This window comes from Gallus gallus, chromosome 19 (genome assembly GCF_016699485.2).
Source record: "Gallus gallus isolate bGalGal1 chromosome 19, bGalGal1.mat.broiler.GRCg7b, whole genome shotgun sequence".
NCBI classification, from domain to species: domain Eukaryota; kingdom Metazoa; phylum Chordata; class Aves; order Galliformes; family Phasianidae; genus Gallus; species Gallus gallus.
The window spans coordinates 831,459-857,388 of NC_052550.1; the positions used below are offsets into that span (position 1 = coordinate 831,459).

At 59.5% G+C, this 25,930-nt stretch overlaps 4 protein-coding genes across 11 annotated transcripts in view; 2 read left to right on the top strand and 2 right to left on the bottom strand.

Moving 5' to 3' along the window:
• The first annotated feature begins 1,056 nt into the window (after nucleotides 1-1,056).
• On the top strand, nucleotides 1,057-6,703 carry TRIM50 (tripartite motif containing 50). Its single transcript, XM_015295904.4, has 7 exons — nucleotides 1,057-1,360; nucleotides 2,609-3,033; nucleotides 3,857-3,952; nucleotides 4,796-5,026; nucleotides 5,367-5,389; nucleotides 5,678-5,802; nucleotides 6,013-6,703. Exons 2-7 carry the CDS (start codon nucleotides 2,629-2,631, stop codon nucleotides 6,609-6,611), a joined length of 1,479 nt encoding a protein of 492 aa, XP_015151390.2. The 5' UTR covers nucleotides 1,057-1,360; nucleotides 2,609-2,628; the 3' UTR covers nucleotides 6,612-6,703.
• Nucleotides 6,704-6,847: 144 nt separating this feature from the next.
• On the top strand, nucleotides 6,848-9,809 carry NSUN5 (NOP2/Sun RNA methyltransferase family member 5). Its single transcript, XM_415710.8, has 10 exons — nucleotides 6,848-6,969; nucleotides 7,051-7,173; nucleotides 7,260-7,434; nucleotides 7,500-7,608; nucleotides 7,882-8,020; nucleotides 8,442-8,557; nucleotides 8,752-8,930; nucleotides 9,011-9,215; nucleotides 9,314-9,466; nucleotides 9,590-9,809. The coding sequence occupies exons 1-10, from the start codon at nucleotides 6,877-6,879 to the stop codon at nucleotides 9,693-9,695; spliced, it is 1,398 nt and encodes a 465-aa protein (XP_415710.5). The 5' UTR covers nucleotides 6,848-6,876; the 3' UTR covers nucleotides 9,696-9,809.
• Nucleotides 9,810-10,480: 671 nt separating this feature from the next.
• On the bottom strand, nucleotides 10,481-21,518 carry POM121C (POM121 transmembrane nucleoporin C). Of its 2 annotated transcripts, none has more exons than XM_015295908.3 (13): nucleotides 21,191-21,518; nucleotides 20,911-21,102; nucleotides 20,641-20,805; nucleotides 19,100-19,180; nucleotides 18,628-18,799; nucleotides 17,769-17,860; nucleotides 16,871-16,941; nucleotides 16,036-16,160; nucleotides 15,538-15,640; nucleotides 15,025-15,201; nucleotides 13,057-14,700; nucleotides 12,349-12,477; nucleotides 10,481-12,197 (listed from the first exon to the last, which is right to left on the bottom strand). In XM_015295908.3, exons 1-13 carry the CDS (start codon nucleotides 21,514-21,516, stop codon nucleotides 12,103-12,105), a joined length of 3,372 nt encoding a protein of 1,123 aa, XP_015151394.3. In that variant the 5' UTR covers nucleotides 21,517-21,518; the 3' UTR covers nucleotides 10,481-12,102. The 2 variants fall into 2 exon arrangements, with proteins under 2 accessions (XP_015151394.3, XP_015151393.3); XM_015295907.3 differs by having other exon boundaries at nucleotides 16,036-16,163.
• Nucleotides 21,519-21,828: 310 nt separating this feature from the next.
• Nucleotides 21,829-25,930, bottom strand: part of HIP1 (huntingtin interacting protein 1) — a 34,699-nt gene continuing 30,597 nt past the window's right edge. For 5 of the 7 annotated variants that reach the window (XM_015295909.4, XM_046902540.1, XM_015295911.4 and 2 more), the window contains 8 exons: nucleotides 25,819-25,929; nucleotides 25,647-25,705; nucleotides 25,365-25,458; nucleotides 25,010-25,110; nucleotides 24,719-24,824; nucleotides 24,479-24,602; nucleotides 24,257-24,318; nucleotides 21,829-23,546 (listed from right to left, as the gene is read on the bottom strand). In XM_015295909.4, coding sequence (XP_015151395.2) covers nucleotides 23,283-23,546; nucleotides 24,257-24,318; nucleotides 24,479-24,602; nucleotides 24,719-24,824; nucleotides 25,010-25,110; nucleotides 25,365-25,458; nucleotides 25,647-25,705; nucleotides 25,819-25,929 — 921 coding nt within the window. In that variant the 3' untranslated portion in view covers nucleotides 21,829-23,282. Of the gene's footprint in view, nucleotides 23,547-23,695; nucleotides 23,808-24,256; nucleotides 24,319-24,478; nucleotides 24,603-24,718; nucleotides 24,825-25,009; nucleotides 25,111-25,364; nucleotides 25,459-25,646; nucleotides 25,706-25,818; nucleotide 25,930 lie in introns of all 7 variants that reach the window. The other 2 variants (XM_015295912.4, XM_040650346.2) reach the window with 1 other exon arrangement.

The window sequence follows — 25,930 nt, forward strand, 5'->3', positions numbered from 1 at the left end:
GGAGGCGGGAGCGGCACGGGGCTCGCGGTGCACTATGGGGGATGTAGTTCCCCCCAAGGCCTCCCTCAGGCTGCAGAGGTCACAGTCCATGCCCGCCCGCGGGGCCCTCGCTGGGCCTTGCTGCCTTCAGAGAGGCCTGGGTCCTCCGCTGCATCTGGTTGCTCAGGGATCCCTCCCAGGCTCAGGCCTGTCTCTCCTCATTGGTGTTCTGAGGACAGAGCTCAGGGAGGGCCGTGGCCTCCCAGCCTCATCTTCGTGCACTGCCCACTGGGAAGGCCTCAGTGCGGCCCCAGGAGTTGAGCATTGCCATGCCCCAAATCAGAGCAGTAATGCTTTTAGGGCTGTAGAGATGGCCAGGGCCTGAAGCACCTCCCATATGAGGAAAGGCTGAGTGCCCTGGGGCTGTTCACCCGGAGAAGAGAAGGCTGAGGGGGGGATCTCATCACTGTTTGTAAATGCCTAAAGTGTGGGAGTCAAGTGGATGGGGCCAGGCTCTTTTTCTGTGGTGTGCAGCAACAGAACAAGGGAAAAACTGCAACATCCATGCAAACTATGAGAGTACCAGAGCCGTGGAACAGGCTGCTTCGAGATGGGGGAGCCTCCCGTGCAGATATTCAAGACCATCTGGACGCTATCCTGTGCAGTGTACTGCAGAGCACTGCTGTAGGGCACTGGGGAAGCTCCAAAGGTCCTTTCCAACCCCTGTGATTCTGTGATTCTATGACTATGGGTCTTCTGTCTTTTCCAAAAGAGTGAAGTAGTTCTAGCCAACCAACCAACCAACAACAACAACAAAAAACAACAACAACAACAAAACCAACACTCTTTCAACCAAAGAAGAGTTTTAGTTGATAACAAAGCATTCTAGTGCAAATGTTTCCATTGATCCAAGTGGTGTAGATGACTGAAACCAGAGTGGGACTCCGTCGAAACCACCCGTCAATTAGGCAAACACCTTCATTTCTTATCAAGGTTCTGTAGTCATATGATGTGTGTTTGTACTGGTGCCCAGTTTACTCGGCAGCCTTTCAGGGGGCCAGGAGGAGGTGTGGTACCGTCCTCACAACGTGGACTGCAGAACAGGAGGACTCACTGCCTCACTGCTGTGCATACTGCTGGTGATCCTGCAGCACTTTGCAAGCAGGAGTAGCCTCCACGGGGTTGAAGACACAGTGGGGCAGTCACCAGGTGGCCAGCACTGCTCCTCATCCCATTGAGGGGCTGCTGATCCCACTGCTTGCCACGTCTGACCTTCGGACGGGGCTGAACTCTTCAGCTTGGTCAGGAGAAGCCGAGGGACATCCATCAGGGGTGGTGCACCAGGAAGAGCCAAGCCAGGGCAGAGAGGAGGCGGCACAGGGTACGTAAGTGGTGGCGAGTCAGACCTAATGGGGTTTCTTTGCGAACAGTGGGAGCAGCTGAACCTGGTTCCCCCATGCAGTCTCATGTGGGTGGCTAACCATTCATGGGCCAACAATGGCGCTTTTCTTGATTCCCTGTTGAGCTCCTATAAGCAATGTTTCATAAAAGCTGAGCTCAGGTCACAGCCTCCCCTTTCCCTGGGGAGATTACCGAGTCTTTGACTTCAGGTTTATTTCCATGTGAGCAGGGAGACCACAAAGGGTCTGACCTGTGCTCTCTGACAGCCTCTGTTCAGGAGCAGACATGGATACACTGTCATACTGTCACAGTTAGAGCAGGGTCACCTCCAGGTCTGGGCCACCCATTGCTGCTTGTCTGGGTGGCGATGCCCTACCTGTCCAGGCTGCAGCAGAGCCCATGATACTCTAGATCTTGGTGGTTATGTCCCACCAATGCTGTGTGGAAGCCAATGTTGCATGAACCACATAGTTCCATGAACCACATGGTTCTTAAATAGAATGGCCACATGTGGCCATAAGACTGGTGGGAGATGCAGGGATTTTGGCTTGTGTGTCCTGTAGGTGCTGGCCTGGAGTCTGGTGATCAGAAACCACACTGAGTTTCAAGGAGGTAAACTGAAGTCACAGCCCTACACAATGTGGCTCAAACTCCCAAGCCTCATATCAGTCAAAATTAACTTTGCAAGTTGTAGTGTGTAGTTTCTCTCCCTGTCTTGGAGATAACCATGCTCTTTGTGATTTCACTCTGCTTTTGCTCACTTGAGCTAACGCCAGTCCTTCTGAGGACATGCAGGGGCTGAGACAGTGAGCCAAGGAGATCTGCAAAAATTCATACAGGCCAGGGTCAGTGCTAGAACTTCTCAGCAAAGATCCCTCTTGGCTCTGTCTCCAGCCCTGCCAAGTCCTGGCACACAGACACTTCTCCCTTGAAGTGGCCTACAGGCTGACACAGCTGCCAGGCAAAGAAAGGTTCCAGACGAGGATCAGCTTGGTGGTGGCTTCTGCCACTAATAGGCAGAGCCAGCAGTCCTGACCATGTGCGATCTCATGTTGTCAGAACACTGCGGATTAAAACAAGCATCTCATGCTCTCTGTGGAGTCCAATGACAAGCTCACAACTGTCTGAACTGCTGATGGGGCATGAAGGTGTTTGAGGTGTCTCTTCACTTCCTCAGGTGCTGAGCTCTGTTTTTGCTCATCTGTGTTTGCCTTGTTCTTTGCATTAGGGCTGCTGGAAGGTGGCAGCATGGCTCGGAAGATGAGCATTGACAATCTGGAGGACCAGCTGCTCTGCCCCATCTGCTTGGAGGTCTTCAAGGAGCCCCTGATGCTGCAGTGTGGGCATTCCTACTGCAAGTCCTGTGTACTGTCACTGTCTGGAGAGCTGGATGAGCAGTTACTGTGCCCTGTGTGCCGTAAATCTGTGGACTGCAGTGCTTCACCACCCAACGTCACGCTGGCCCGTATCATTGAGGCACTGCAGAGCCGGGGCGAGACAGAGCCCACCCCAGAATCCTGCCCAACGCACGACAATCCACTGAGCCTCTTCTGCGAGGCTGACCGAGAGGTGATCTGTGGGCTGTGCGGCACAATTGGCAACCACAAGCAGCACAAGATCACCCCTATTTCTACCGCATACTGCCGGATGAAGGTTGGCAGACAGGGGTGGTGAGGGCTCCCTGGGGTGAGGATTAGAACATCTGTAGCAGTCTCAGCCTCAAGTATGGCGGTACTAGCATCTCCTCTCCTTCAAGAAAGAGGCTGAAAATGGTGCCAGTGTGGGCAGCATGGTCCCATAGCACAGACAGATGTGGGGCAGGGACCCTGGGCTGGGGCCAGCCAATTCTCAGGCCAAGCATGTCCCTGGCTGAGGGGACGTGTTTTCAGTGTTTTCGAACAGGACTTGAGGATCAGTGGGAGTCATAGAGGCCTTTCAAGATTGTTTACAAATACCATCAAAAGGAGTCTGGAGATAAGGGCTGGCAGAGTAAACAGTTGGCGTCCCCCAACATCACATGAAAGCCCAAGGAGTGGAAAAGCACAGGGCCATGTTCCCCTCAGCTCCTGACACCAAGGCGATAAGAACAGGAGGCACCAGGAAGGTGCCTGCCTGAGCCAGGCTCCAGGACCAGCACTGACACGGTGTTGCAGATTTGGTGCTGGCTGCAGCCGCTCACCTGGAGGATTGTTTTCATGGGGTGCCAGATGTGGAGTGGAGGTGTAGTACTCCTGGCAAGAGTACTTGGCCAGCAGCGCCCAGCTCGGGGCTGTGCTCTGAGTGCTCTTCTGACTCTGGCACCCTCAAATCCTCTAGGTCAGACCAAGATCAGCAGGATGTACAGAACCCCATAGAGGAAGCTTGGGAAAGCATGGCTTCTCGGGGCTCCTTGGGGGGCTGGTAGGCACAGGGCCAGAGCCTGCGATCAAGTAGGATGCCACAAGGTTCCTCCTCAAGACAGCTGTTGTCTTTCTAGGAGGAGCTGTCTGTGCTGCTAACCGATGTCCACCGGTGCAAGAGGAACCTGGATGAACTGTTCAGCAAGCTCATCAACAACAAAATCCGCATTGCGGTGAGTTCCAAGTGCCAAAGGAGCCTGCTTCCCAGAGCTCTTTGCCTCCTACACAACCCTTGGAGCAATTTCTGCTCCTGGGTTTCCTCAGATCACCTCCTCTATTCCTCTCCCTCTTTTCTCCCTTTCCTATGACAGTAAGCAGGACTGTTCCCCGAGATTCCTGTTCTCCAGGAATACTAGGGATTAAAATAGCCCTGTTTTCAGGATGGGTGACATAGCCCTCTCCAATGGCAAAGCCAGTGGGGTTTTCCGCAGGGGTGACATAACCTCACTGAGTACCCTGGCAGGAGCTTGTTTGACCACATGTCCTTGGAGATGATAACACATGAAGAACACCTTGCTCAGAGGAGGCTTCCCAGTCAGAATGCTGAGAGTTTCACAATGAATTTACACTTCATTTGGCTGTGTACCCATTTTCCATGCAGTAGACATCTCAAAGGGACCTCTCAGTATCACTTTTTGAGGTTTGAGCTTCTGAATTGGGCTCCTTAGAAGCCACATGAAACTGGAGCTGCAATTCCCCCCACTTAGTGCAGGACCAAGGTTGTTCCCTGGTAGCAGAGGAATCCAAAAGCTCTTTCAAGGCTCCAATGAAGCTAGCTGGGACATCAAGACAAAAACTGGATGGAGAGAGCTGTATGGCAGTGGTGTCGTGGTGCTGAGGGCAGCAGGGTGAAATGACATCCTGCCTCTCTGAAGAGCTGCTCTTTATTTGGAAGACAAATGCAGGGCAGCATGTTGGGGCACACAGAATTTGCCAGTGGCATCTCTGAAACTAGAAAGTGGGTGAAGGAAATGTAGCAAGGCAGTCCTGCAGAGCTGCTTGCTGTCTCCCTGCAGAATGAGGCAGATGTCTTCAAGTGGGTGATCCGGAAGGAGTTTGAGGAGCTGCACAGGTACATCGATGAGGAGAAGGCCACCTTCCTGGAGAGCGTGGAGGGGAAGGCAGCCCAGCTCATCACCTCCATTGAGTCTCAGGTCAAGCAGACATCAGACACCCTGCAGAGGCTGAAGGAGATGCAGAGCATTCTGGAGACACTCGGCAACGAAAGTCAGCTTGATTTCATCCGTGTGAGTGTGCCCCCTAGTGACTGCCTCAGGAAGGTGGCAAGGGTCAGCCAGGCTCTCCCACCATCAGCCCACTGCTCATAGCCCTGGGTCGTTCCCTGGGCAGCGAGAACCCACACCAAACATAGCTAGCACACCAAGAGGTGTGAGATGTAGGTGCCTTCTGTCCAGCATGGGCTTCCCCAGATGGCAGAGAGCTGTCCATCAGAATACATCTCCCAGGAGAGGAGAGCCCCGGCCTCTCTGGCCCAGGACATGGATGTGTGGAGCTGTGACCATGCAGAGGAGCTGCTGTCGTGTCAGACTACCACCACTGACTAACTTTTTCTCTTGTGTTTTCCAGAAATACAGCTCCTACCAGTTCAGGTGAGTGATGGGACCCAGCAGCACGCAGCAACAAGGGGAACAGCAGCACGTAGGCCAGTGAGCACCTCAGCATTGCTGGGACAGCCTGGTGTGGGCACACTGCCCTGCTCAGTTCTGTGGGCACTGCTGTTGTGATGGAAAGCCACAGCCAGGGCCATGCATGCAGCCCCAGAAGGGGGCATAAGCAGCTGCAGACACACCAGCAGCTCCATCATACGCAGCAGAAGGTGAGAAAAGAACAGGCGCTGTTCCCATCAACCTTTGTCATAGCTGCACTTGTCTTTTCAGGTCAGAGCTTCCTAGCCTACACCCAGGTGATACCATCTTCAGTCCCGTATCCTTCAAGCCTTGTTTCCACCAAGATGACATCAAGATGACTGTGTGGAAGCGGCTGCACCGCCACGTCCTGCCAGGTACCAGCTTCCCCAGCCAGGACGAGCTGCCCAGCCAGCGTACCACTGTCCTGGCCTCTGCCTTGCTCTGCTCACTTCCAGCAGAGCTCCAGGAGCAGCAGCTGGTCCGGCATCTCATGCTGGTAGCGCCTGCTCTGGTGTCTGAGCAGCCTGTTTGGGTTCAGCAGTACGCCCAGCAGCGTTCCTGGAGTCTGCCTGCTTTCCTTTTAGCTCCAGAGATGCTGAAACTGGACCCGGTGACAGCACATCCCCTGCTGGAACTCTTCAAGGGTGACACGGTGGTGCAGTGCGGGCTGTACCAGCGCCGGGACAGCAACCCCAAGCGTTTTGACTCCAGCAACTGCATCCTCACCTGCAAGGGCTTCTCCTGCGGCCAGCACTACTGGGAGGTGATCGTGGGCACCAGGAACCACTGGCGCGTGGGCATCATCAAGGGCACAGTCAGCCGCAAAGGGAAGCTCAGCAAGTCTCCCGAGAACGGCGTGTGGCTCATCGGCCTCAAGGAAGGGAAAGTCTATGAGGCCTTCAGCACCCCACGGGCCACGCTGCCGCTGACCGCCCGGCCGCAGCGCATCGGGATCTACCTGCACTACGAGAAGGGCGAGCTGACCTTTTACAACGCCGACAGCCCCGACGAGCTCAGCCCCATCTACACCTTCCAGGCGGAGTTCCAGGGCCAGCTCTACCCCATCGTGGACCTGTGCTGGCCGGAGCGAGGGCCCTTCTCCCCTCCCATCATCCTGCCCGCGCCCGCTGCCGGCCGGCACTCCCAGGGGCCCCCCGCGGCGGAGGAGCCCACCAAGCTGTAGGGCGCAGCACCGCGGCCCTCTCGGCACAGCTCCCAGCGCGGAGCCCCGCGCCGCTGTCCCCGTGTCCTCAATAAAGCTGCGGTTGTGCTGCCCGAGCCGTGCTCTGCGAGAGGCGGGGGGGGCGGGGCCACAGCGGAGGGGGCGGGGCCACAGCGGAGGGGGCGGGGCCACACCGTGGGCGTGTTCAGGAAGCCCGCCGCGGGGGCGTGGCTTGAGTCGGAAGTGACATCATTTCCGGTCCACGTGGGGCGACTGGGCTGCTGCGATGGCGCTGTACAGCGCGGCCGCTGCTGTGCTGAGCGGGCTGGAGCGTGGCGAGGGAGGCCTCAAGAACCTGGTGTACGGCAGCGACTTTCCTGTGCGCAGCGGGGTCGGGGTTGTGGGGAGGTGGTTGGGAAAGGGGAGGTGGCGCTGAACGCTCCGCGCCGCCGCCCCGCAGCACGCCCGGCAGCTGTACGCGCTGGTGGCCGAGACTCTGCGCTACGGCCCGGTGCTGGAGGCGCTGCTGGACGGAGCCGCGCTGCTGCGCGTCGAGAAGAAACTGCCGCCGCCGCTGGCCAAGGTGAGGACCGGGCCGTGCTGGGCCCCGGGGCCGGGCTGCGGGGCCGCGGCGCTCCCCGGGCAGCGGGTGCTCACCGCCTGCCGCAGGTGCTGGTGTACGACCTGCTCTTCGGCAAGGGTCTCAAGTGCGGCGGCCGCTGGAAGGCGTTGGCCCGGCGGCACCGTGCACGGCTGGAGGCCGAGCTGGCCCGGCTGAAGGTGCGGCGTGGGGTGAGCCGCAACGAGGACCTCCTGGAGCTGGCGTCGGGAGCTGGGCCGGAAGGTGAGCGGGGGTGGGCCGGGCGCTGCTCACCGCGGCGGGGCCGGGGCTGACCCCGCACCCTGCAGCCCCTCAGGTGCCGCGTTACGTCCGGGTGAACGTGCTGAAAACGAGCGTGGATGATGTGGTGGAATTCTTCAAGCGCCAGGGTTACTCCTTCCTGGGCAGAGCGAACAGGTGGGTGGCGCCTGGTGCTGCCTGGCTTCTCTGTGCACTGTGGGTGGGTGGGCGGTGAGCCCCTGTGGGGTGTGGGTGGGTGAGCGGTAGGAGGATGGTGCGGGGGGTTGGGGTGTCCACTGGTACGCTCCTACCTTCTGCTTCTGGGTGCTGCCTGGTGATGATGTGGGGCAGAGATGTGGGATGGAGGGATTTCTGCACCTGGGCTCTGGAGAGCTCTGGTGCTGAATGTGGCAAGGCTGAGCTGTGCTCGTCCTCTGTCCATGTGGGCAGTGTGGAAGAGCTGAAAACGCTTTCTGGGAAGAAATTCATGTTGGATCTTCATCTCCCGGAGCTGCTCGTCTTCCCTCCGCAGACGGACTTCCACGACAGCCGGCTCTATACATCAGGACACATCATCCTGCAGGACAAGGTTGGCAGTTGGGGAGCGGGAGGCTGCAGCACTGGCAGGAGTTGGGGGTTCAGCCTTTTCCTACACACTGAGAACTGGGCTTGGGGTTACTTTGCTGCAGTGTTTATTTGTAGCTTAAGCAGAAGCTATGAGCGCAGTTTGAGGCTGTGGGGATCTCCCTCAGCTTTGCTTTTGTAGCCTGTGGGTAGGGGGTAAATGGCTCTGGCACGCAGTGTAGGAACTCCCCTTAGGGAGCTGTGCTGTGGTCATGCAGTGTTGCTCCCACCACTTGGGAAGAGGCCTCCATCCCCAGAGCTGGGTGTGGGTGGTGTGCAAGCATGCGACTCAATAGCATCTGCTGTGTCCCAAGGAAGATGTGGGGGTGGCTGCTGCAGAAACTGCTGGCAGCCCACACCTTTCTTTGTGCCCTGTCCTCCTGCAGGCCAGCTGCTTGCCAGCCTTCCTCCTCAGCCCTTCTGCTGGCTCCCATGTGATTGATGCCTGTGCTGCCCCTGGGAACAAAACCAGCCACCTGGCTGCCATCCTGAAGAACAAGGGGTGAGTGTAGGGCTGTGCTGTGGCAGGGCCAGAACAGACTGGGTGGCCCGATTCTGAAGAGAAGGTTGCAGGGCTGATGTAGGAGGAGCTGCAGATGCATGCTGGGGCTGTGGATGCATCCGAGCAGCTTGCACAGCACAGCCTTTGGGCTGGGCAGGGTGTTCACACCCCTTGGGTGCTGGGCTCTTTCTCAGGCATATCTTTGCTTTTGATGTGGACACCAAGCGCCTGGCTACCATGAACACCATGCTGATGCGGGCAGGGGTCACCAGCTTCAAGCTGGCCCAGCAGGACTTCCTGACAGTTGATCCCCACGATCCCAAGTACAGCAAAGTGAAATATATCCTCCTGGACCCGTCATGCAGCGGCTCAGGTAACGTGAGGGCTTCAATCGCCTCATCTGCCAGAGGCTTCAGCTGGGTTTCCCATGGGCAACAGCTGCTGTCCCTGCAGGGATGGTGGCCCGGCTACCACTGGATGAGGCTGCCCCGAGTGCGGAGCGGCTGCAGGCTCTGTCTGGCTTCCAGCGCAGGATCCTGAGCCACGCGCTTCGCTTCCCGGCGGTGCAGCGCCTCGTCTACTCTACCTGTTCAGTGCACCAGGAGGAGAACGAGGATGTGGTGCACGCAGTGCTACAGGAGCAGGGATCGGCCTTCAGGTGCTCCCGTCCGGGGAGGAATAGGCCTTGTGGAGTCTTTCACTTGTACTTCTGTGTGTTGCTGCTGGATTCAGCACTGTCCCTTGTCCCCTCTGCAGGCTAGCGAACGTCTTCCCATCCTGGCCCTGCCGAGGACTTGCTACCTTCCCGGGGGCTGAATGCTGCCTCCGTGCCTCTCCTGCAGATACACTCACACAGGGCTTCTTTGTGGCTGTCCTGGAGCGCTGCGGGGAGGAAACTGCTGTCCCCAGGTACAGAAGATGGGGTGGGGGGCAGGGCTGCCAGGGGGCCTGGAATGCATTGCCTTCTTGGTGAGAGGTCTGCGGTGCTGCAGGTGGCATGAACCACTCAGCTGTCATTGCTCTTGTGTGCAGCTCCCTGCCTGCAGCCACTAAGGAGAGCCTACAGCAAGAAGAGAGAGTAGAGCCAGGAGCAGCTCCTCCCAGGAAAAGGAGGAAAAAGCAACGTGTGAAGGTGTAAAATAATTCTAGGAGCATGCAGTGCCTTGCTGGGGCTGGTGGGGGCTGTTCTCTGGTGCTGGGCTGTGGCCCTTGTGCAGTCTGGGTAACAGAAATAAAGTTTTGCACCAGCTGATGGCTTGATGGGCTTCTATAACTCCCTGATCCAGTCCTGAGATCCCCCACACACAGGCAAAGGAGTGAAAACTGCTCCTGCATGTGTACAGGTGCCCCAAGCCAGACCTGGGCTGCGGCAACTGTAGGAAATCAGATCAAACAGCACAGTTTCCTTATCCTGGGGGGTATTGGTCCCTTAGAACTCCATATCTCACCCTTATGTGGTGTTTCAGAATAGGCTTTTGACTTGCAGTGATAAACCATTAACGATCCTTTAGGGGAGTCCCCTTTAGGGGACTTCTTTGGTATGTGTGTGCAATGTACCCATGGCTGTGCTCCTGGAGAGAGGGAGGAATGGCCAGCATCAGCTCCCCTCAGCATTCACTGCATTCTCAACCCCTAAGGGCACACGTAGCCAGGTTGGCTGTTGGCTCCTTCTGCACTTACCAGCCATGCTGGGGGCTGCCCTGCAGTAGGCTCCTCCATGCCCTCAGCTCTTTGTTTTGCAGAGAGATGAGGACAGCCCACATCCACTGCAGGGGCTGGGAGGGCTCCCATGAGAAGTGGCAGCCCGCAGCTGTGCCCCCCAAACCCCCTCTGCCAGCTGGGGGGGGGGGGTTGCCTTTTTCCTGGCAGCCACCAGAAGCACTCGCTCAGTTCCCAGCCATGCAAAACCTCCTGCTCCTCAGCTTCAGGGGAATTAAAAAAAAAAAGTTTATTCACATCCACGTACATCACATTGGAGAAACAAGGACGTGTTGTTACAGCCTGGGAGGAGCAGATGGCTCCTGCCCTGGGACACAGCTGCCTTTCCCCAGCACAGCCGTGTCCCACAGCACAGCCACTGCTCCGGGGCGCGACAGAACGGGGAACTACCAACAGCGCTGCAGTCAGCAACCTCACTGAACCAAGCTTGAAGGAATTCAAAGGCAATTTAGCTTAAATATAAAAATAAATTCTTATTTTGTTAAAAAATGTTTAAATATTTTTTTTTTTTCCTTTTTAATTTAGACTTCAGCAGGCACACACACTCACACGGCTCGGAGAGTAAAAAACCCGGCAGCCAGGCATTACTGGAGGCAGAGGGGAGCTGCGGGCACAGCTCTCAGCCACGGGGACCAGAGCTCCACTCGCCTTTTCCTCACTGGGTTCCCAGGGGTGATGAGCACAGGGGCAGCACCGCAGCTCCTCGGAGCTCGTAGGAACTAATGCTTGGGGATGAGCTCAAAGTGAAAATCCATTCCAGTTTGGGGAGGGGACAAACCCACCCGCTCCGGGCTCCTTTCCTTCGGTGGTGCCAAAGGAGCCCAAGGTGGTGACATGGCTCCAGCCCAGGAGAAGGGGTCCAGGAAGAGAAGAGGCTGCGGAGGCCAGACCCCCGCCCCAGCTGCCTTTCTTTCAGTCACAACAAAGGGACAGAACTCACCCAGCATGAGCAGCCACGCAGTGATGCTACTGTCAACATCCAATTAGCCAGGGCGTGTCCCCACGAAGGGACGGGCACCCCAAAAAATAACTCCAAACAGCAAATCCGGCATAACCAACATGCCGCCACGCACACAGTTCAGTTCTTCCTCCAAACTCGATTCAATGAGCGCATTAAAACAGGAGCACGAACAAAGCGGAACAGACGGGGCGTGAAGCGAGAGGGTGGGGGGAGCCCAACAGAGGTGGGGGGCAGCGCACAGAGCTGCCTGTCCCACGCCCCACACCTCAGCCAGAGACCTGGTATGAGCTGAGTGGTGGCAGTGGGCTCAGCCCCCATCCACAGCTGTGTCACCCCGTGCCACCAGGATGGCCACACTCATGGGGCCGGGTGCTAACACAGCCTTGTGCTCTGCGGAGATGGCAACGAGTGGCTCGAAGCAGAGGGAGTGCGTTCACCAGGCCATGAGATTCAACAGTGGGGAAAGATTTTTGGGCCTGGTGAAGACCACATCCCACAGCAGAGAACTGTGACAACGCAGTCACAGTGGCCTCAGGCTCTGAGTGTGGACATGCTGGTGCTGTGCTGGGGGTGACGGGGGGTGGGGGCTCAGAACATCTATAAGAAGCAATAGGGAAAATTTACACGTTATGAAACATGGCAAAACAAAGGGAGGGAGGAAAGGTGGTGGATATGTACAGAGGTTCATCCAGCCTTGGCTGTGGAACTGTTCAAGTAAGAAGAGTTTGGTTTATCTTGTCCCGGCTGGCATCCATGAGGGCACGGCCCGGCACCATCGCTCATGTGCTGGGGAGCGCTGTGAGCACAGCCCCGGGGGATGCTGTGTGCTCCTCACACAGCCAGCAATGGGGCTCTGAGCCCCAGGTTACTTTTTGCGGGTGTGCTGTCGCCGTGCCTGCAGCCGCTGCCGAGCGCCAGTCTTGGATCCTGCCCCGATGGAAAACGCCGGGGTTGACGGACCTGGAAGCAGAAAGGAAGCACGGGTCAGAGTGCAGCATGGCAGAGGGGGAACCGAAGAGGTGGCCTCCTGCAAAGTCTGCCCATTAAATTGTCGCACAGAACTGCATCACAGCCAGCTCACGCTGGCGGTCCATCAGCCCTGAGCCCTTACCAAAGGACGTGCCAACTCCTGGGAAGGCTGAGGCAGGAGCGCTGGGCGTCCCGAAGGAAAGGCTGCCGCCGCCACTCCCCACTGCTCCCGGGACAGGCGTGCTCTGCCCAAAGGTGGGGGCAGGAGTTCCTGGAAAGCAACAAACTGCTGTGAGTTGGGCTGAGCTCTGGTGGCCATCAGCACCCGCAGGCACTGGGATGCAGATTCACTCCCCAGGAACTGAAGCCAAGCAGCCCCACGAGGCAGAGCCTCTTCACTCAAGAAAATCCCACACTTTCTCATCATAATCCCTGTGCCGTCCCACAACAGTGGGAAGCACAAAGGCTTCCATCTTTCTAGACCAAAAGTTTCCAAGCACATGGGCTGCAACTCCACAGGAGGTGAGATGTCTCTGTGAGGGAACACCCCAGAGAGCCAGCAAGGAGACTGCAATCACTGGCTGCAAGGGGTTCTGCTTGCCAGGAAACTCTGAATTGCTTTCAAACATCAGCAAGACCGTGGTTTCTCAGGCAGGAGAGCACCCAGCTGGGTTCAGTAGAGGCCTGGCACATTTAGAGGGGCCAGGAAGCATTGGACTGAAGGGCTATGGAACCTTCCCCTCCACCACTGAGGGCTGGGGACCTGGGAGTGCACACCCCCCGAGTGCCACCCCTCAAAGGGCTGCAGAACCCGTGGAGTTCAGCAAGGCCAGGACAGAAAGCAGCTCACCTCCAAACACGGGCTTGGCATCAGGCGTGCTGGGCACAGTGAAGGCAAATGGCGTGCTCTGGCTCGGCGCTCCCAGCGTGCCCGGCGTTAGGGAAGAACCGAACGGTGTGGCGGCTGCAGCCGCTCCGCTCTGCCCGGCACCAAAGCTGAAGGGCACTGCAGGTGAGCCGCTGCTCAGGGCGGGTGTGCTGAGCCCAAAGGCACCGGCAGAGGGGCCCGGCTGGGCGGCTGCCCCGAAGGTGAAAGGAGATGGCGCAGTGCCGAAGACGGCGGTGCCAGTGCTGCTGCTCGTGGTCTGGGTGCCGGAACCGAAGCTGGCTGTGGTAGAGGTGGCCGTCCCGAAGGAGAACACCGACGTGGTGGTCCCGAACGCCACCTGGGTGCCGCTGGTGCCAAAGGTCGGCGGAGCGCTGCTGCCGAACACAGGCTGAGCAGTGGACTGGGCCGTGGGTGCCCCAAAACTAAACGGGGGAGCAAAGCCGACAGGGCCCGCGGCAGGCTTGCTTGTGGGCAGCTGGCTGTCTGCAGCGCTGGCACTGAATGCGGGCTGGCTCGCTGCCCCTGAGTACGGCGGCAGTGGCTTCACACTTGTGCTGAAAGTACTGCCAAAAGCTGAAGTGGAGGAGCCAAACGTCAGCGCCGGTTGGCCTGCGGTGGCCGGGGCAGAAGATGTCAACGTGGTGCTCCCAAATATGCTGAAGCCCGCAGTGGTGGTGGGTGCTGTTGAGTTTGCAGGTGCTTGGCCAAACGCTGGGCCTCCCGTGACGCTGGCAGTGGCAGAGACGGTGGCTGGAGCCGGCTTTCCAAACTGGAACACTGGGGCAGCAAAGGTGGGTGCCGTGCTGGTGGCAGAGCTGGACAGGCCACCAAACACGAAGGGCTGTGACACACTGGTGGATGCGGTGGTGGTCACCGTCAGGTTGGTGCTGGTGGAGGCAGGCGGGTTGAGTCCAAAGCTGAACACTGGTTTAATGGTGGCATCCGTGGAGGAGTTGAGCGTGGTGGCAGTCGTAGCTGCGGTGGTGAAGATGACGTTTGGCAGAGCCGTGAATCCTGCCAGCGTGGTTGTGGAGGCTGCTGGCACTTCTGCAGCTGAAGCCGGCTGTGACAGTGGTTTGAAGGCAAAAGGAGAGACCTTTGCTGGAGATGAAGCTGTTGTCACGCTGCCAAAGATGGGCTTGAACATGGTGGTGGTGGAAGGTGCTGAGGAAGGGGCTGAGCTCACCGACGCAGTGACTACGGCAGAGATGACTGTCGTACCCGGTGCTGTGCTCTCACTTTTTGGCAAAGCACCAAAGATGGGTTTGAAGACGGGGGTTGTGGTGGGCACTGCAGCAGCTGCAGTCACTGCCGGCTGGCTGGCAGGAGGGGCACTCGGTGCCCCAAAAAGGATGTTCGGCTTCAGCACGGAGGGAGGTTTGCTGGGGGTTGGGCCCAGCTCTGTGGTCGCAGGAGGTGCCACGCTGCTGGCAGGCTGTGTCCCCGAGGCAGGGGAGATGGAAAGAGCAGCTGTGCTTAGCACAGGCACAGGCTTGGTGTCAGCAGAGGTTGCAGGTTGAGAATTTGACTCCAGTGACACGGCAGGAGCAGGCAGCTGTGATGCTGATGAAGATGGCTGGAATGCTATCGTAGCTCCAGTGGAGTCTGGAAAGGAAGATATAAGTTTTTTTTTGGTTGGGATTTTTTTTTGGGGGGGTGGGGGGGCGGGGATAAGGAGTAATGTATAGAGAGCTTTTCTGCCAGGCAGCCACTCTGGTTCTGCAAACGTTCCCAGAGATGCAGCCCCCTGCACTTCCACAAGGTCACACCTGGACCATTGGCTGCATCCCCCAACTTGCCCTCCAGATACAGGGCCAGAAGAGCATTTGAACAGGGATCTTCCAGCCTGCTTCCCCAAAGGGAACACAGAGCTGCTGCTGAGCCTGGCTTATTCTGCCACAGTCCTGTCCCACTGACCCCTCTCCTCACCTGCTGGCACAGGTGCAGCCTGGCTGCTCTGCATCTTCTTCAGGCTGTCCAGGAGCAAGTTGCTGCTGGCTGGGACAGGAGCTGTTGACACAGGCGTTGAGGAGGTCCCTGTGGTCACTGTGAATGCCAATGGCCTGGACACAGGTGTAGTCTCTGCAGTGGTGTTGGGGACTGGATCTAATAGAAGGAAGCAAGAAATCAGCATCTGTAAACCTGCTGTAGGGGACTACCCATTAGCAGAGCTTCCCTAGAGGTAAGAAAACCACACCAGCATCCCACAGCTCTGGCCCTGAGGGACCTCAGCCACCACCCTGCGGGCTCTGGGACACAACCACTGTCAGCCTTAAGACTCTGAGCATCCTCAGATCCAAGGAACACGCAGGACTCGCTTGCGAGGGTCCCTGGTCTGTGCAACAGATGCCTCACTGCCAGCCAGCCAGACTCATGCCTGGGTTCCAACCCCTCCCCATTCCCTGCTGTACCCCAGGTGCCCAGTCTGCCCACAGCCCTTACCAGGCTTATCCTCCAAGACTTTGTTGAACCACTGCAACGCTGCCTTCTTCTCCGCGTCCAGGTCCTCCGACGTAATGGAGTAGCCCAGCTGAGGCGGCGGGGGCTGCCAAGAGAGAGCAGCAGCTTAGCTCCTTCTCAGGGAAGCCGGCAGAGCTTCTCTGAACGTGTGGCGGAGGCTGGCCGTCGTAGGACCCGTGAAGCAGCTGGTTCTGCCGCAGCGCGCTACTGTGGAGCTCTGCTCCCCACTCCGCAAGACCCCGGCTTGGCGCTGAGGGCACGGCCTTCCCCAGGCCATTACCTGGTCCGGCAGCAGGTGGCACAATCACGCACAGCCCACCAGACACTGGGGCTGGGGATAGCGTCACTTCCCACTCCGCCAAGGACAGGGCCTCCTTCCTGAGGGCAGGCAGGTCAGTCTCCCCCCAGCCCTGCAGAAATTGCAGTGAGCACATTCTATCTCCAGAGGAGGGCAAAAGGGGTTGCGAGACAGCGACGTACCAGTGCCAGCTGGTCCCCCCGGCGAGACGACAGCAACTGGATCTTCCGCTTGCGCTTGCCACTGCTCCCTGATGCAGATGGTGGGCTCAGGGAACCACGCTTCCTCCGCACAGGCATCTCCACCACTGCTGAAGGAGACAAGTCAGAGCCAGCTCTGGGCAGAGGAACGGTCCGGCTCATGCCAGGAGGGCCATCCCTTCCAACTCCTCTCTGGATGACCCAGTCTGAGGGCAGAGCCAGGGATACAGCTATGAGCTGAGGACAAGGCTTCAAGAGCCCGAAGAGCAGCTGTCTGTAGCACATCCTGGGGCAGTCTGGTACCTGATGCCTGCCAGCCTTCAGTGGGGCAGTAACTCCTTCCCCACTTCCACACTTCCAAATTGCTCTTGCAATCTGCCTACCTGAACCACAAGCCAGGCAGGCTACAAGAGCCACATATAGTGCTGCACCACAGGACCTGGGCAGCTAGTTGTGATGGACACAGGATGTCCTGCTCGCTTAGGCCGAGAAAACATGGGAACAGGCCCAGCCTGGAATCTGATCATGGTTCTTCCAGCATGGCACGCCTTGCCCTGAGGCTGACAGTAGGTCCTGGGGCAGCCGTAGGGCTCCCTCTTGCAAGCCAGCTCCCATGCATCTGCTGGTGCACAGCATCTCTTGCTCATCACCTGAAAACCCATTCAGGGCAGCAGAACCACCACTACCCCTGGACCAGCATGCTCCAAGTTGCCAGGTGACGTCTCAAGCCAATCGTACCTGAAGACCTAAGAGATGTCCCACCCCACTGCTTGTATACACTGACACCCACACAGAACTGGTGTCAGCTTATGCTCACCTTTCTCCGTCTGCAGCTCCTTGTCTGATTTCACTGGGGTGGAAGTGTTGGAGCAATGCGTCTCCTCCTCCCTGCACCAGTGGGAGAAAGCCACTTAGGATCAAGCCTCAGATGTGGCCCCATCCCCCAGAAGGCCAAACACACAACAGAGTCCCACCAGCAGCCCTGGCCCATGAGGCAGCCATCCAACAAGCCCTGAGATAGCATGGGGAAAGCCCTGTGCTTCCTGCACCGGCCCAAGAGCAGCTGAAGGCAGAGAGCTGCTCATCCCTCCAAGACCACAGCTTGGTGCTACACACCCCCAGTGCTCTGCAGGATAGATCAACCTTGGGGTGGCAACCAGAAGTTCTGGATGGGAAATGCGACCTCTCACAAGCTCCTCTCCTTTCAGTGCACAAGGCTGTGTCAGTTTTGGTTCTGACTGAAGCTTTTCCCATTGGAGCCAGGCCCTCTGAGCCAGGACAGAGGAGCACAAGGGCTTGCACCCCAAGGCTAGCCCTAAAATGCAATCTTATTTTACGTAGTTTGTGTAGCTCCTGTGAATCACCTTTGAGGAGACAGCAATGATCAGGACCTGTCTCCTCCTGAGTTCTGGTGCCTCAGGGAACCCAGATCACAGCGATGCCACAGCAGAACACTGCCTCTGTGGCAATCTCTCAACACTTCCATCTCTAACCAAGTCCCAGAGTAGGGCAGGGATGGGGATGGCGCAGTGCTGCTGCTTCAGCACTCTGCCAGGACAGCAGTGTGACAAGGTGGCAGGGACCTGAACTAGTGCAAACCCAATGGGACCACCACACTGGTGGGCCACCAGCAGTTGTTTCACAAACAGTCCTGGTGAGACAGCTGGGATGGTACCTGCCCTCCTCCCGGCTGGCACAGCGGGCAGCTTGGTTACCTGGCTTTCTTGATAGGCCACTCTGGTGTCTGGGGACGGGAGGATGCAGGGCTGGACAGTGGTGACACACTCACACCACTCCTCTTCCACAGCTGGAACCCAGAGAGAGCAGTGACTCAGTGCACAGGCAGGGAGGGAGGAGAGCATCCCACTTTCCTGCTCACTTGTATGCTGAATGTCGCCCCCCAGGACTGTGCCCAATGAGCTCACAGCCTCACTTTCCCTCCAACACCACCAAGCTCCCCTCCACGTTCTGTGGAGCACTGCAGGGTTTGCCCACACCAAAGGGAACCTGTTTTGTGAGCAAGCTGCCTCCGGGCTCCAAGAGCGACGAGGACAGGAGGGGGGTTGCTGCTGGTCAGGCACAGCCGTGGCCATCGCACAGCGCAGGCAGAGCTGCCTGGTGGCCTCAGGTGCTGCCACCTGCCCCTGCCAGAGGACAGATCCCACTCCAAGGATTTCAACCTCACTCCTCTCAGAGGAAACCCACCATTCCCAAGGCTTCCTCCATGCTATTTTTTCAGAGACAGCACAGCTCTGCTAGCCACGATGATGTCCCACCATCACACCCGCAGGCCTGCCCATTCAAGCACTGTTTTACTACAGCTCTGCAGCTGCCAAGGGGACGTGGTTCAGAGCAGGAACACACGGCTGTGATCCACGCTGACTCCAGCTGGAAAGGTGGCAGCGCATGAAAGGGATTATTTTTATCTCCTTCCTTTTCCCTGGATCTTGTCACTCCAGTGACACCTTCTCGCCCCACAGCTGCTGTGGGGTTTGAGTCACGTGGTGGTCCCAAAGGGTCGAGCTGCTGTGTGCTGTGCACAGCTGCAGTGGTGCCCTCAGGAGTGCTTCCTACCTGTGTGAGGCCCCGGCTGGAGCTGTAGGAGCTGGCGATGGCATTGCGCAGGGAGCTGGGGATTCCACTTGTGTACGTATTGTTGAGGGAGCTCATGGAGGAGGTGCGTGACCTCTTGTTTGAGCAGTCATCGGGGCACTGCGAAGCAAGGCCTCTCTTCAGAGAGCCAGGCCTGCAGAACAATAAAGATTTCAGCATCTCCCCACCAGCCTACCCACAGGCCTTTTCATCACAGAGCACATCGAGGAAGCAATGCAGCTCTTTTTTGCAGCACAGAGCTCAGGAAGAGGTCCCCGCAGCAGTGCAGCCCCGTGGCCCCCAGCCTGCACCCACTTGGCACAGCTCTAAGGCTGGGTGATGCCACGAGGTATGACCACCACCATCCTTTGCTGGGCACCTTGTCCAGAGCCTGCAGGCTTTTATACTTATCCCTCAGCTAGCATCAATTGCTTTTGGCCTGATGGGCACTTACTTGGGTATAAGAGAGGCGGGGGCACCGTTGGCGACCAGGGGCTCAAATGCCGACTGCCCACTTCCGCTGCTGTCATGGCGCCTGCAGGAGAGAGGGCAGAAGCTGTGACAGGGAAGAGGCAAGAGGGAGGAGGACGTATTCCCAGCCAGGCCACAGGATCCCTTCCAGGCAGGCTTGGCACCGGGAGAGCACAAACCCTGCTCTTCTGCCACCTAACACCTGGGATGGAGGTTTCCATCATCCAAGTCCGGCAGATTTTTCCCCTTCACCTAGCCCTGCGTCACTGATTCTCAACCCCAGCTGCTTCCCCCCAAGTTCCAGCAGCTCCATCAGCTGCCTGCTGGGCTGAGTAGTTTAGATTTAACGAAATCTTTGCTCAAATCTGTTATTCATTTGAAACATTTCAGAAAGGCTGATCAGCTCATTTTCGGAATAGATCAGAGCTTTGCAGCTCAAGTCTCCTATCCCTTCCTAGCCAGCACCCTGAACAGTTTTGAGTCAGAAATGAAGTCCTCCTCTCCCACAGTGAAACCTGGAAGCCTTACAACAAGCCCTGCTGTTACGCTGTGCCGGGGGCATCAGGCCAGCCCTGTTACTTATCCCAGGTCCCCTCTAGCCCTGAGTGATCTGATCCTACTGCACAGCTGCTCTCCAGCTGATGCAGGCTCCCTTCTGCTCTGACGTTACAGGTTTTCTACCTACAAGCATTCTTCATGCTGGCCAGTTGTTAATGCCTTCAAAACGATTGGCTTTTGTGGCACATACAGATATTGGCCTAGATATGAGCCAGATATGGGCTCATGCACCCATGCCTGCATCATCCAGCTCAGCTCCTGTGGGGCTCAGATACACCAACCAAAGGCGAGAGTGCAGGGAGTGCGGAACCAAGGTAGCGCACTGCAGGGACAGTCACACAGGCTGCAGCAGAGCTCAGTATCCAGGACATACGCACAGCCTTCCCAGGGTGCTGGTGAAGGCATGACAGTCTCCTCTCTTGAAGCTCGGAGCTGAAAATCACTGAGCTTGACTAACGGGAAAAAAAAGTCTCTCCTGTTATCCCTTCTGCCTTTTCTTGCTTTTGCTGGTTACAGCACAGGAAGCATAATGAGCTTTTAAAGCACCATGCTTCTACCCGGAGCCCTAACACCCGGGGAGAGCAGCAACCCCTGACAGGCAGAACTCCAGCCTGCCCTTGCACAAGCAGCTCCCCAAGAGCCTGCAAACCCCACAGGGACAGCAGTCACCTCCCTCCAGCAGAGGTTCCTTGCCAGGCATCCCTGGGGCACCTCCACGCCTCTCCATCCCCAGTGCCGTGGGGAACACACCTGACCTACAGACATGCCCAGACAGAGGCATCCTTTTGATCTCAAGAAGGAGGAGTGCCAGAAGGATCTCTGACCCGGCTGAGAAGGCCATGCAAAGGGGTACGCGGTGCTCTTCTGCCCCAGGCACAGTTCTGGTGCACGCAGCATCCATTGCCACCGAAGCGCTGGGCCGGTTTCGACCTTCCCAACACACGGGCAGCACAGCCAGCTCATTACCTTCGCTTGCTGTCCTGATCGTTACCCAGCGCCTGCTCCTCCTCCTCCTCCTCCTCCACCGCCCTCTTTCTGCTCTCCTTGATGGCGTTCAGCACCGTCTCCTTTGCACACGGGTCCGGGCTGTTGCCGGGCAGGAGGGCGACGGGCGACAGGAGCTGCTCCAGCCTGCGGGGAGGGAACGCGACACGGGGTGAGCGAAGGGACGGCCGTAGGAGAGCCCGGTGCGCCGAGCCCCGGCTCCGCCCCGCGGTGTCCCCGCTCCTTACTCACACGGGGCCGCGGGCGGGGCCTCCCGGCCGGCCGATGCGCACGGTGACGGGACTGCGGGCCGGGCCGGCGCGGCGCGCCCAGGCGGTGCTCCTCCGGACGACGCCGTCCCAGCAGGCGGCGGGCAGCGCGCCCGGCACGGCGCTCCGGGACAGCGGCAGCGGGTAGCGGCGGCGCGGGGCCTGCGGCGGAGAGCTGCGGGCACACGGAGCGCTCAGCGACGGCCCCGCCGCGCCGTTCCCCGCCCGCCCCCGGCTCCCCGCCCGCCCGCGGCCCCGCTTACCACAGCCCCGAGCCCGGGCGGCGCGGAGCGGCCTTCGCGAAGCGGCCCGAGGGGGCGGCCGGGGCTCCGTTAGCGGCGGCTTTGGCGGGCGGGCGCGGTGCGGGCGGGCCGGGCCTCATGGCGCACCAGGCCCCCGCCGCGCCCAGCGCCGCCGCGCCCAGCAGCGCGCCCTGCAGCACCAGGCAGGCCAGAGCCGCCAGCGCCAGGCCCAGCACCGCCAGCGCCGCGCCCCGCCGTCCCCACGGCGCCGCGCCCGGCCCGGCCCCCGCCATCCCGCGCCGAGCCGCGCCGAGCCGAGCCGCCCGCCAGCAGCGGCAACCCGGCATGCACCGCGCGGGCGGGCGGGGCCTGCCGGGAGGGGGCGCGGTCAGCGCGGAGGGGCGGGGCGCGGCGCTGCCTCGTGGCCCGCACCGCCGCCGTGGGGGCGTTGTCTGTCCCCGGCCCGGTGCCGGCTGCGTCGCGCGTCCGCCGCTTACAAAAGCCGCCTCCTTACCGCTGTCCCCATCCTCACCCCGCAGCCCCGCTGTGTTCCGCCCCCGCGGCGCCTCCCCACATCTCGGGCCTCGGCATCCCCGGACGGTCGGCACGCGGAGCGCTGCCCGGCCCCGCTCCCACCCGCACGTCTCCCGGCTCGGGCACGCTGGGCCGAAGGCTTTATTTAAAAATGGAAACCACACGACGTTATCACACAAGGACAAAAAACTCCCGCGGCATCGCGCCCGTCCCCGCCGCCAGCCGCGTGCTGCGGGATGTGCCGCCCCGCTCGGCCGAGTTACAAAAGAAAGAGAAAAGGAGAAGTTCTGAGAGCGGCGCCCCGTCCCCGTGTCCCTCCCGGCACTCCGGGCCCGGCTGGACGCAGCCTGGAGGCCTGAGGTAGCTGGGGGCCCCGCGCCCCGCAGGAGAGGGGCGGCTCAGCTCGTATTGCTTTGTGGGGCCGGGACTCGGAGGGGCGGTGTGGCGCGGCCGGCCGTAGGGCCACCGGTCCCGCACGCGGCGCGGTGCTGTTACCCCCTCTGCTATTTGGGGTGGCCCCGTGGCCGTGCTGCCGGCAGGGCGTCCGGGCGCGGACACGGGTGGGTGTCACCGCTCAGACCCCTCTGGTCCCCGCTCAGCCAGGCAGCGCCGAGGAGATGGCCGGCCGCCCCGGCGCCCGTGGGGCCCACGCGGCCGTTCCTCCCCAGACCTGGCCCCAGTCCCACGAAGCAGCCGAGCGTGCGGGCGGGCCGAGGGCACGGCTGTACCTGTGCACCGCTCCGACCCCCCCACAGCGCGATGAGTGGGGGTTGGGGTCAGAGGTCCCCCCTGCCCTGTGAGCCCCCTGCTCCAAGGCACAAAGGTTCCCGGCTGGGGCTGGGTGCCCAGCCCCGCAGCCACCCCTACCAGGGGACAGAGGCATGGCAGGGCCGCTCGCGGTGGCTTTGGGGGGCACTGGTTGCACCTTGACCCATCTGTGCTGCCCTGGGCCATCCCGTGCCTCTGGAAGCAGATGTTGCCCAGTGGTTTATTGCTGGCGTGAACACAGTGATGCGCCGGGGCAGCCCAGCTCCTCTGCTCCAGGCACTGCTCCTCCACACAGGGCACTTTGGGGACACGGGGCCTGGAGCCCATCACTGCCCTGCTGCTGCCACCAGCCCAGGCCCTCCTCACTGTTGGCTGTCCCCCAGCACAGGGCTGTGAGCTCTGCGGGGCTCAGAGGGGGTGGACGGCTTTCCCCAGCGGGGCTCAGCACCCCACAATGAACCCCTGGCAGCAACACAGGCCCTGGCTCTCAAGGTGGCCAAAGGCACTCGGCACCCCCACGCAGGCCAGGGCCATGGGAGCACCAGGCCTAGCACCAGAACCTGAGCTGGCCCAGTAGCACCAGCAGAGCTGGTCCTGGCCCTGCCGCATCCCCACGGCCCCAGGGTCCTCACGGTGGAGGGGGGAAGCTGCACTGCACCAGTGAATACGTTAAGGCTGGAGAAGCAGCAAGAGGCGAAGGAAACCCGAACGCTCCCGATCCGCCAGAGCTGGGTCAAACAGTTCAGAGATATCTGTGCAAAAACGAAACTAAAGGGTTAGAGACCACCCCCAGAGACCCCCCCAAGCAGCTCTAATAAATACACGTGCAGTTTGCGGCTGGCATGAGGCCGGGCAGCCCTCGCTCCCAGCCCCAGGGGCTCCGTCGGCAGCGATGCGGCTCTTGGTCCTTCAGTGCTGGAGGCGGCTCTCGGGGAATGCGGGGGACGTGTGCTTCGGGGTGAATTTTGCACCAGTTTATTGTGTGTCTTCTGAAAAAGGCTGCACCAAGCTGGGTCCCGGCTGACCGAAGGGGTCTCTGCTGCTGGCTGCTCCCGCTGCGGAGGCTAATCAGTGCCTGGGAAGGAGATGGGCCGTCAGGGGCTGTGGGGCAATGGGCTCTGCCTGAGGGTCCCTCTGCTGCCCCAAGATCCTGAGGCTTTATGGCACGGCTCGAGGGCAGCAGGACCCAGCAGCATGCCCTCCTGCAGCACCCACCGCACTCACCATCCTCCTCCCAGCCCTCCGCCACTCCTGCCAGCTCGTAATGCTTCTTGCGCAGCTCCCCCAGTTTCTGCCGTTCTTTCTGCAGCTGGTTTTCCAGCTCCAACACTCGCACCTTCAGCACAAAGCACACACTGCTATTGTCACCCCATGTCTCAGCAGCACGGCTGTTGTCAACCAGTCCCAAGCCCAAGGTACGTCCCCACTGATGCTCTGGCAGCAAAAGGTCCCTGGATGGGGCAGAGCTCGTTTGTGTGAGGCTGGGGAATGCTCAAGGAACAAATGGCTCCCTGGTAAGCCCAGCCTTCACCTACATGCCCCAGTCTTCCTCTACAAGCTGCTGTTGCCCGGGTGCTGGGCTCGTTCCATTTCTACATGCTCTGTGATGGGCACAGTGCCCCCAGTCACACGTTTGAGTAATGAGTATCTGCCCCAGAAGTGGGGGAATGGCTCAGCTGAGCTGTGGTGCTCCCCTCCCCAGCACAGCTTGGGCACCCACTCACCAGCCCAAACATGCTGGATGCGTTGGGGCTGTGTTTCCAAAAGACCAAAGGAAGCTCCTACCTGAGAGTCCATTTCTTGGCGCTTGATCTGTGTTAGTGTCATGCTGGAGAAGTCCATGCTATCTGCAGAGGAACAAACATCACTGCTGTGGGCCACTCCTGCAGCTCAACCCTCCCTCCCAGCACCGCAGGCAGAACCCACCCTGTGCTTGGCTACAGCCAGCCAAGTGCCACGAGCACAACGGGCAGAGATCTGGGTGCAGTCCCACAGCCCCACGCTCACCTTTCTCCTCAATCTGTGACTTCCCAGACTTGGTGGAGGCCACCACACCGGCCGTGGCCTGGTTGACGCCCCGAGAGGCTTGCTGCAGCTTGGACAGGTTGGAGCTATCCTTGTCCGCCTTCACCTGCCAGGGCCGAGAGGAGGGCCGTGCTCGTGGGGCACCACAATCCCAACTGAGGACCTGGTGCATCACTGAGAGCCCCAGAGCATGGACTGGGGAACAGCGCATCGGGCCCCTACCTTGGAGGCTGCCACCAGCTGCGCAGTGCTGGCTGCGATCTCGTGGGAGCAGACCATCAGCTCCTCAAATTTCCCTTTCCCTTGCACCACCAGGTCAGCAGCATCCCTGCAGGAGGACAGGGAGGTGCTGGAGCACCCTTCAAGCCAGCCCTGAGCTGCTATCTGCTCACCTCTTGCCCTTCTTGCCTTCAGTCCCCTCCCCTCGGGGACAGCAGGACTCCACCTCCTCCACAGATCACAGTGACGCTCACCCCATGACAGTGATGCTCACCCCATGACAGTGACACTTACACCATGACAGTTGCTCCCCAGCCCACGGCCTTGGAGGCGGAGATGAGGCCCTCCGTCCAACGAGAATTCTTGGCATAAAACTCCTTGGGGGACGCTGCGCCCTGTGGGGGGGACAGGAACAATCATGTGCTGGGAGCAAGGGGACGTACCCACACCCCATGGTGACATGGCCCCAGACCTCAGCTCTTAGGATCTTCTTCAGACTGTGGGTGGGAATGACACCTAACCCTGTGTGTCATAGATTCCACTATGTGCCATGCTCCCAGGATGAGGACTGCAAGGATGGCACTCACACCCTCTGGACACATAATGGAGACCCAGGGTGTGGTTGTGGGCTGCCAGCCTTGATGCTCACCCGTCCGCTCTCCACAATCTCCCGCTGCAGGTCCTTGGACGCCAGGACGAGCACCTGGATTGCCTGCATGAGGCCAGTGCAGGAACCCAGAATCCTGCAAGATAAGCCTCAGTGAGCTGTGGGGTGGGGAGACCCCAGAGCCTTGGGGCAGACACCCACCCTGCAACACTGGGGCTTGTTGCGTCTCCTCAGCTCCTTCCTGCATCCCTACACGTTTCATCCTCCTCTCTTCACACTGGGATTTAAACCAGCACCTTAACCTGTGTGCCCATAACCACTCACCTCTCATTCACTTCCAGTTTGACCCCAGTGTCGCCAGCCCGGGCCTTGCTCAGCATCTCCTGCAAGAGGGGCAGAGCTGTGCTGAGCTGCCTGTAGTGCCTGGTTGCCATGCTCGGCTTCATGCAGGCTGCACGGGGTGACCCTGTGGGGTGGCCCCAGCAGCACAGCTCACCTCGATCCGGGCAGCCGCAGTCTCAATGGCTGCTGATGTAGCCGCCATCTCCTTGTCCACCAGATCTCCCAGTTCCTCCTGCTCCACGTCCAGCCCTCTGGGTCGCAGCTCC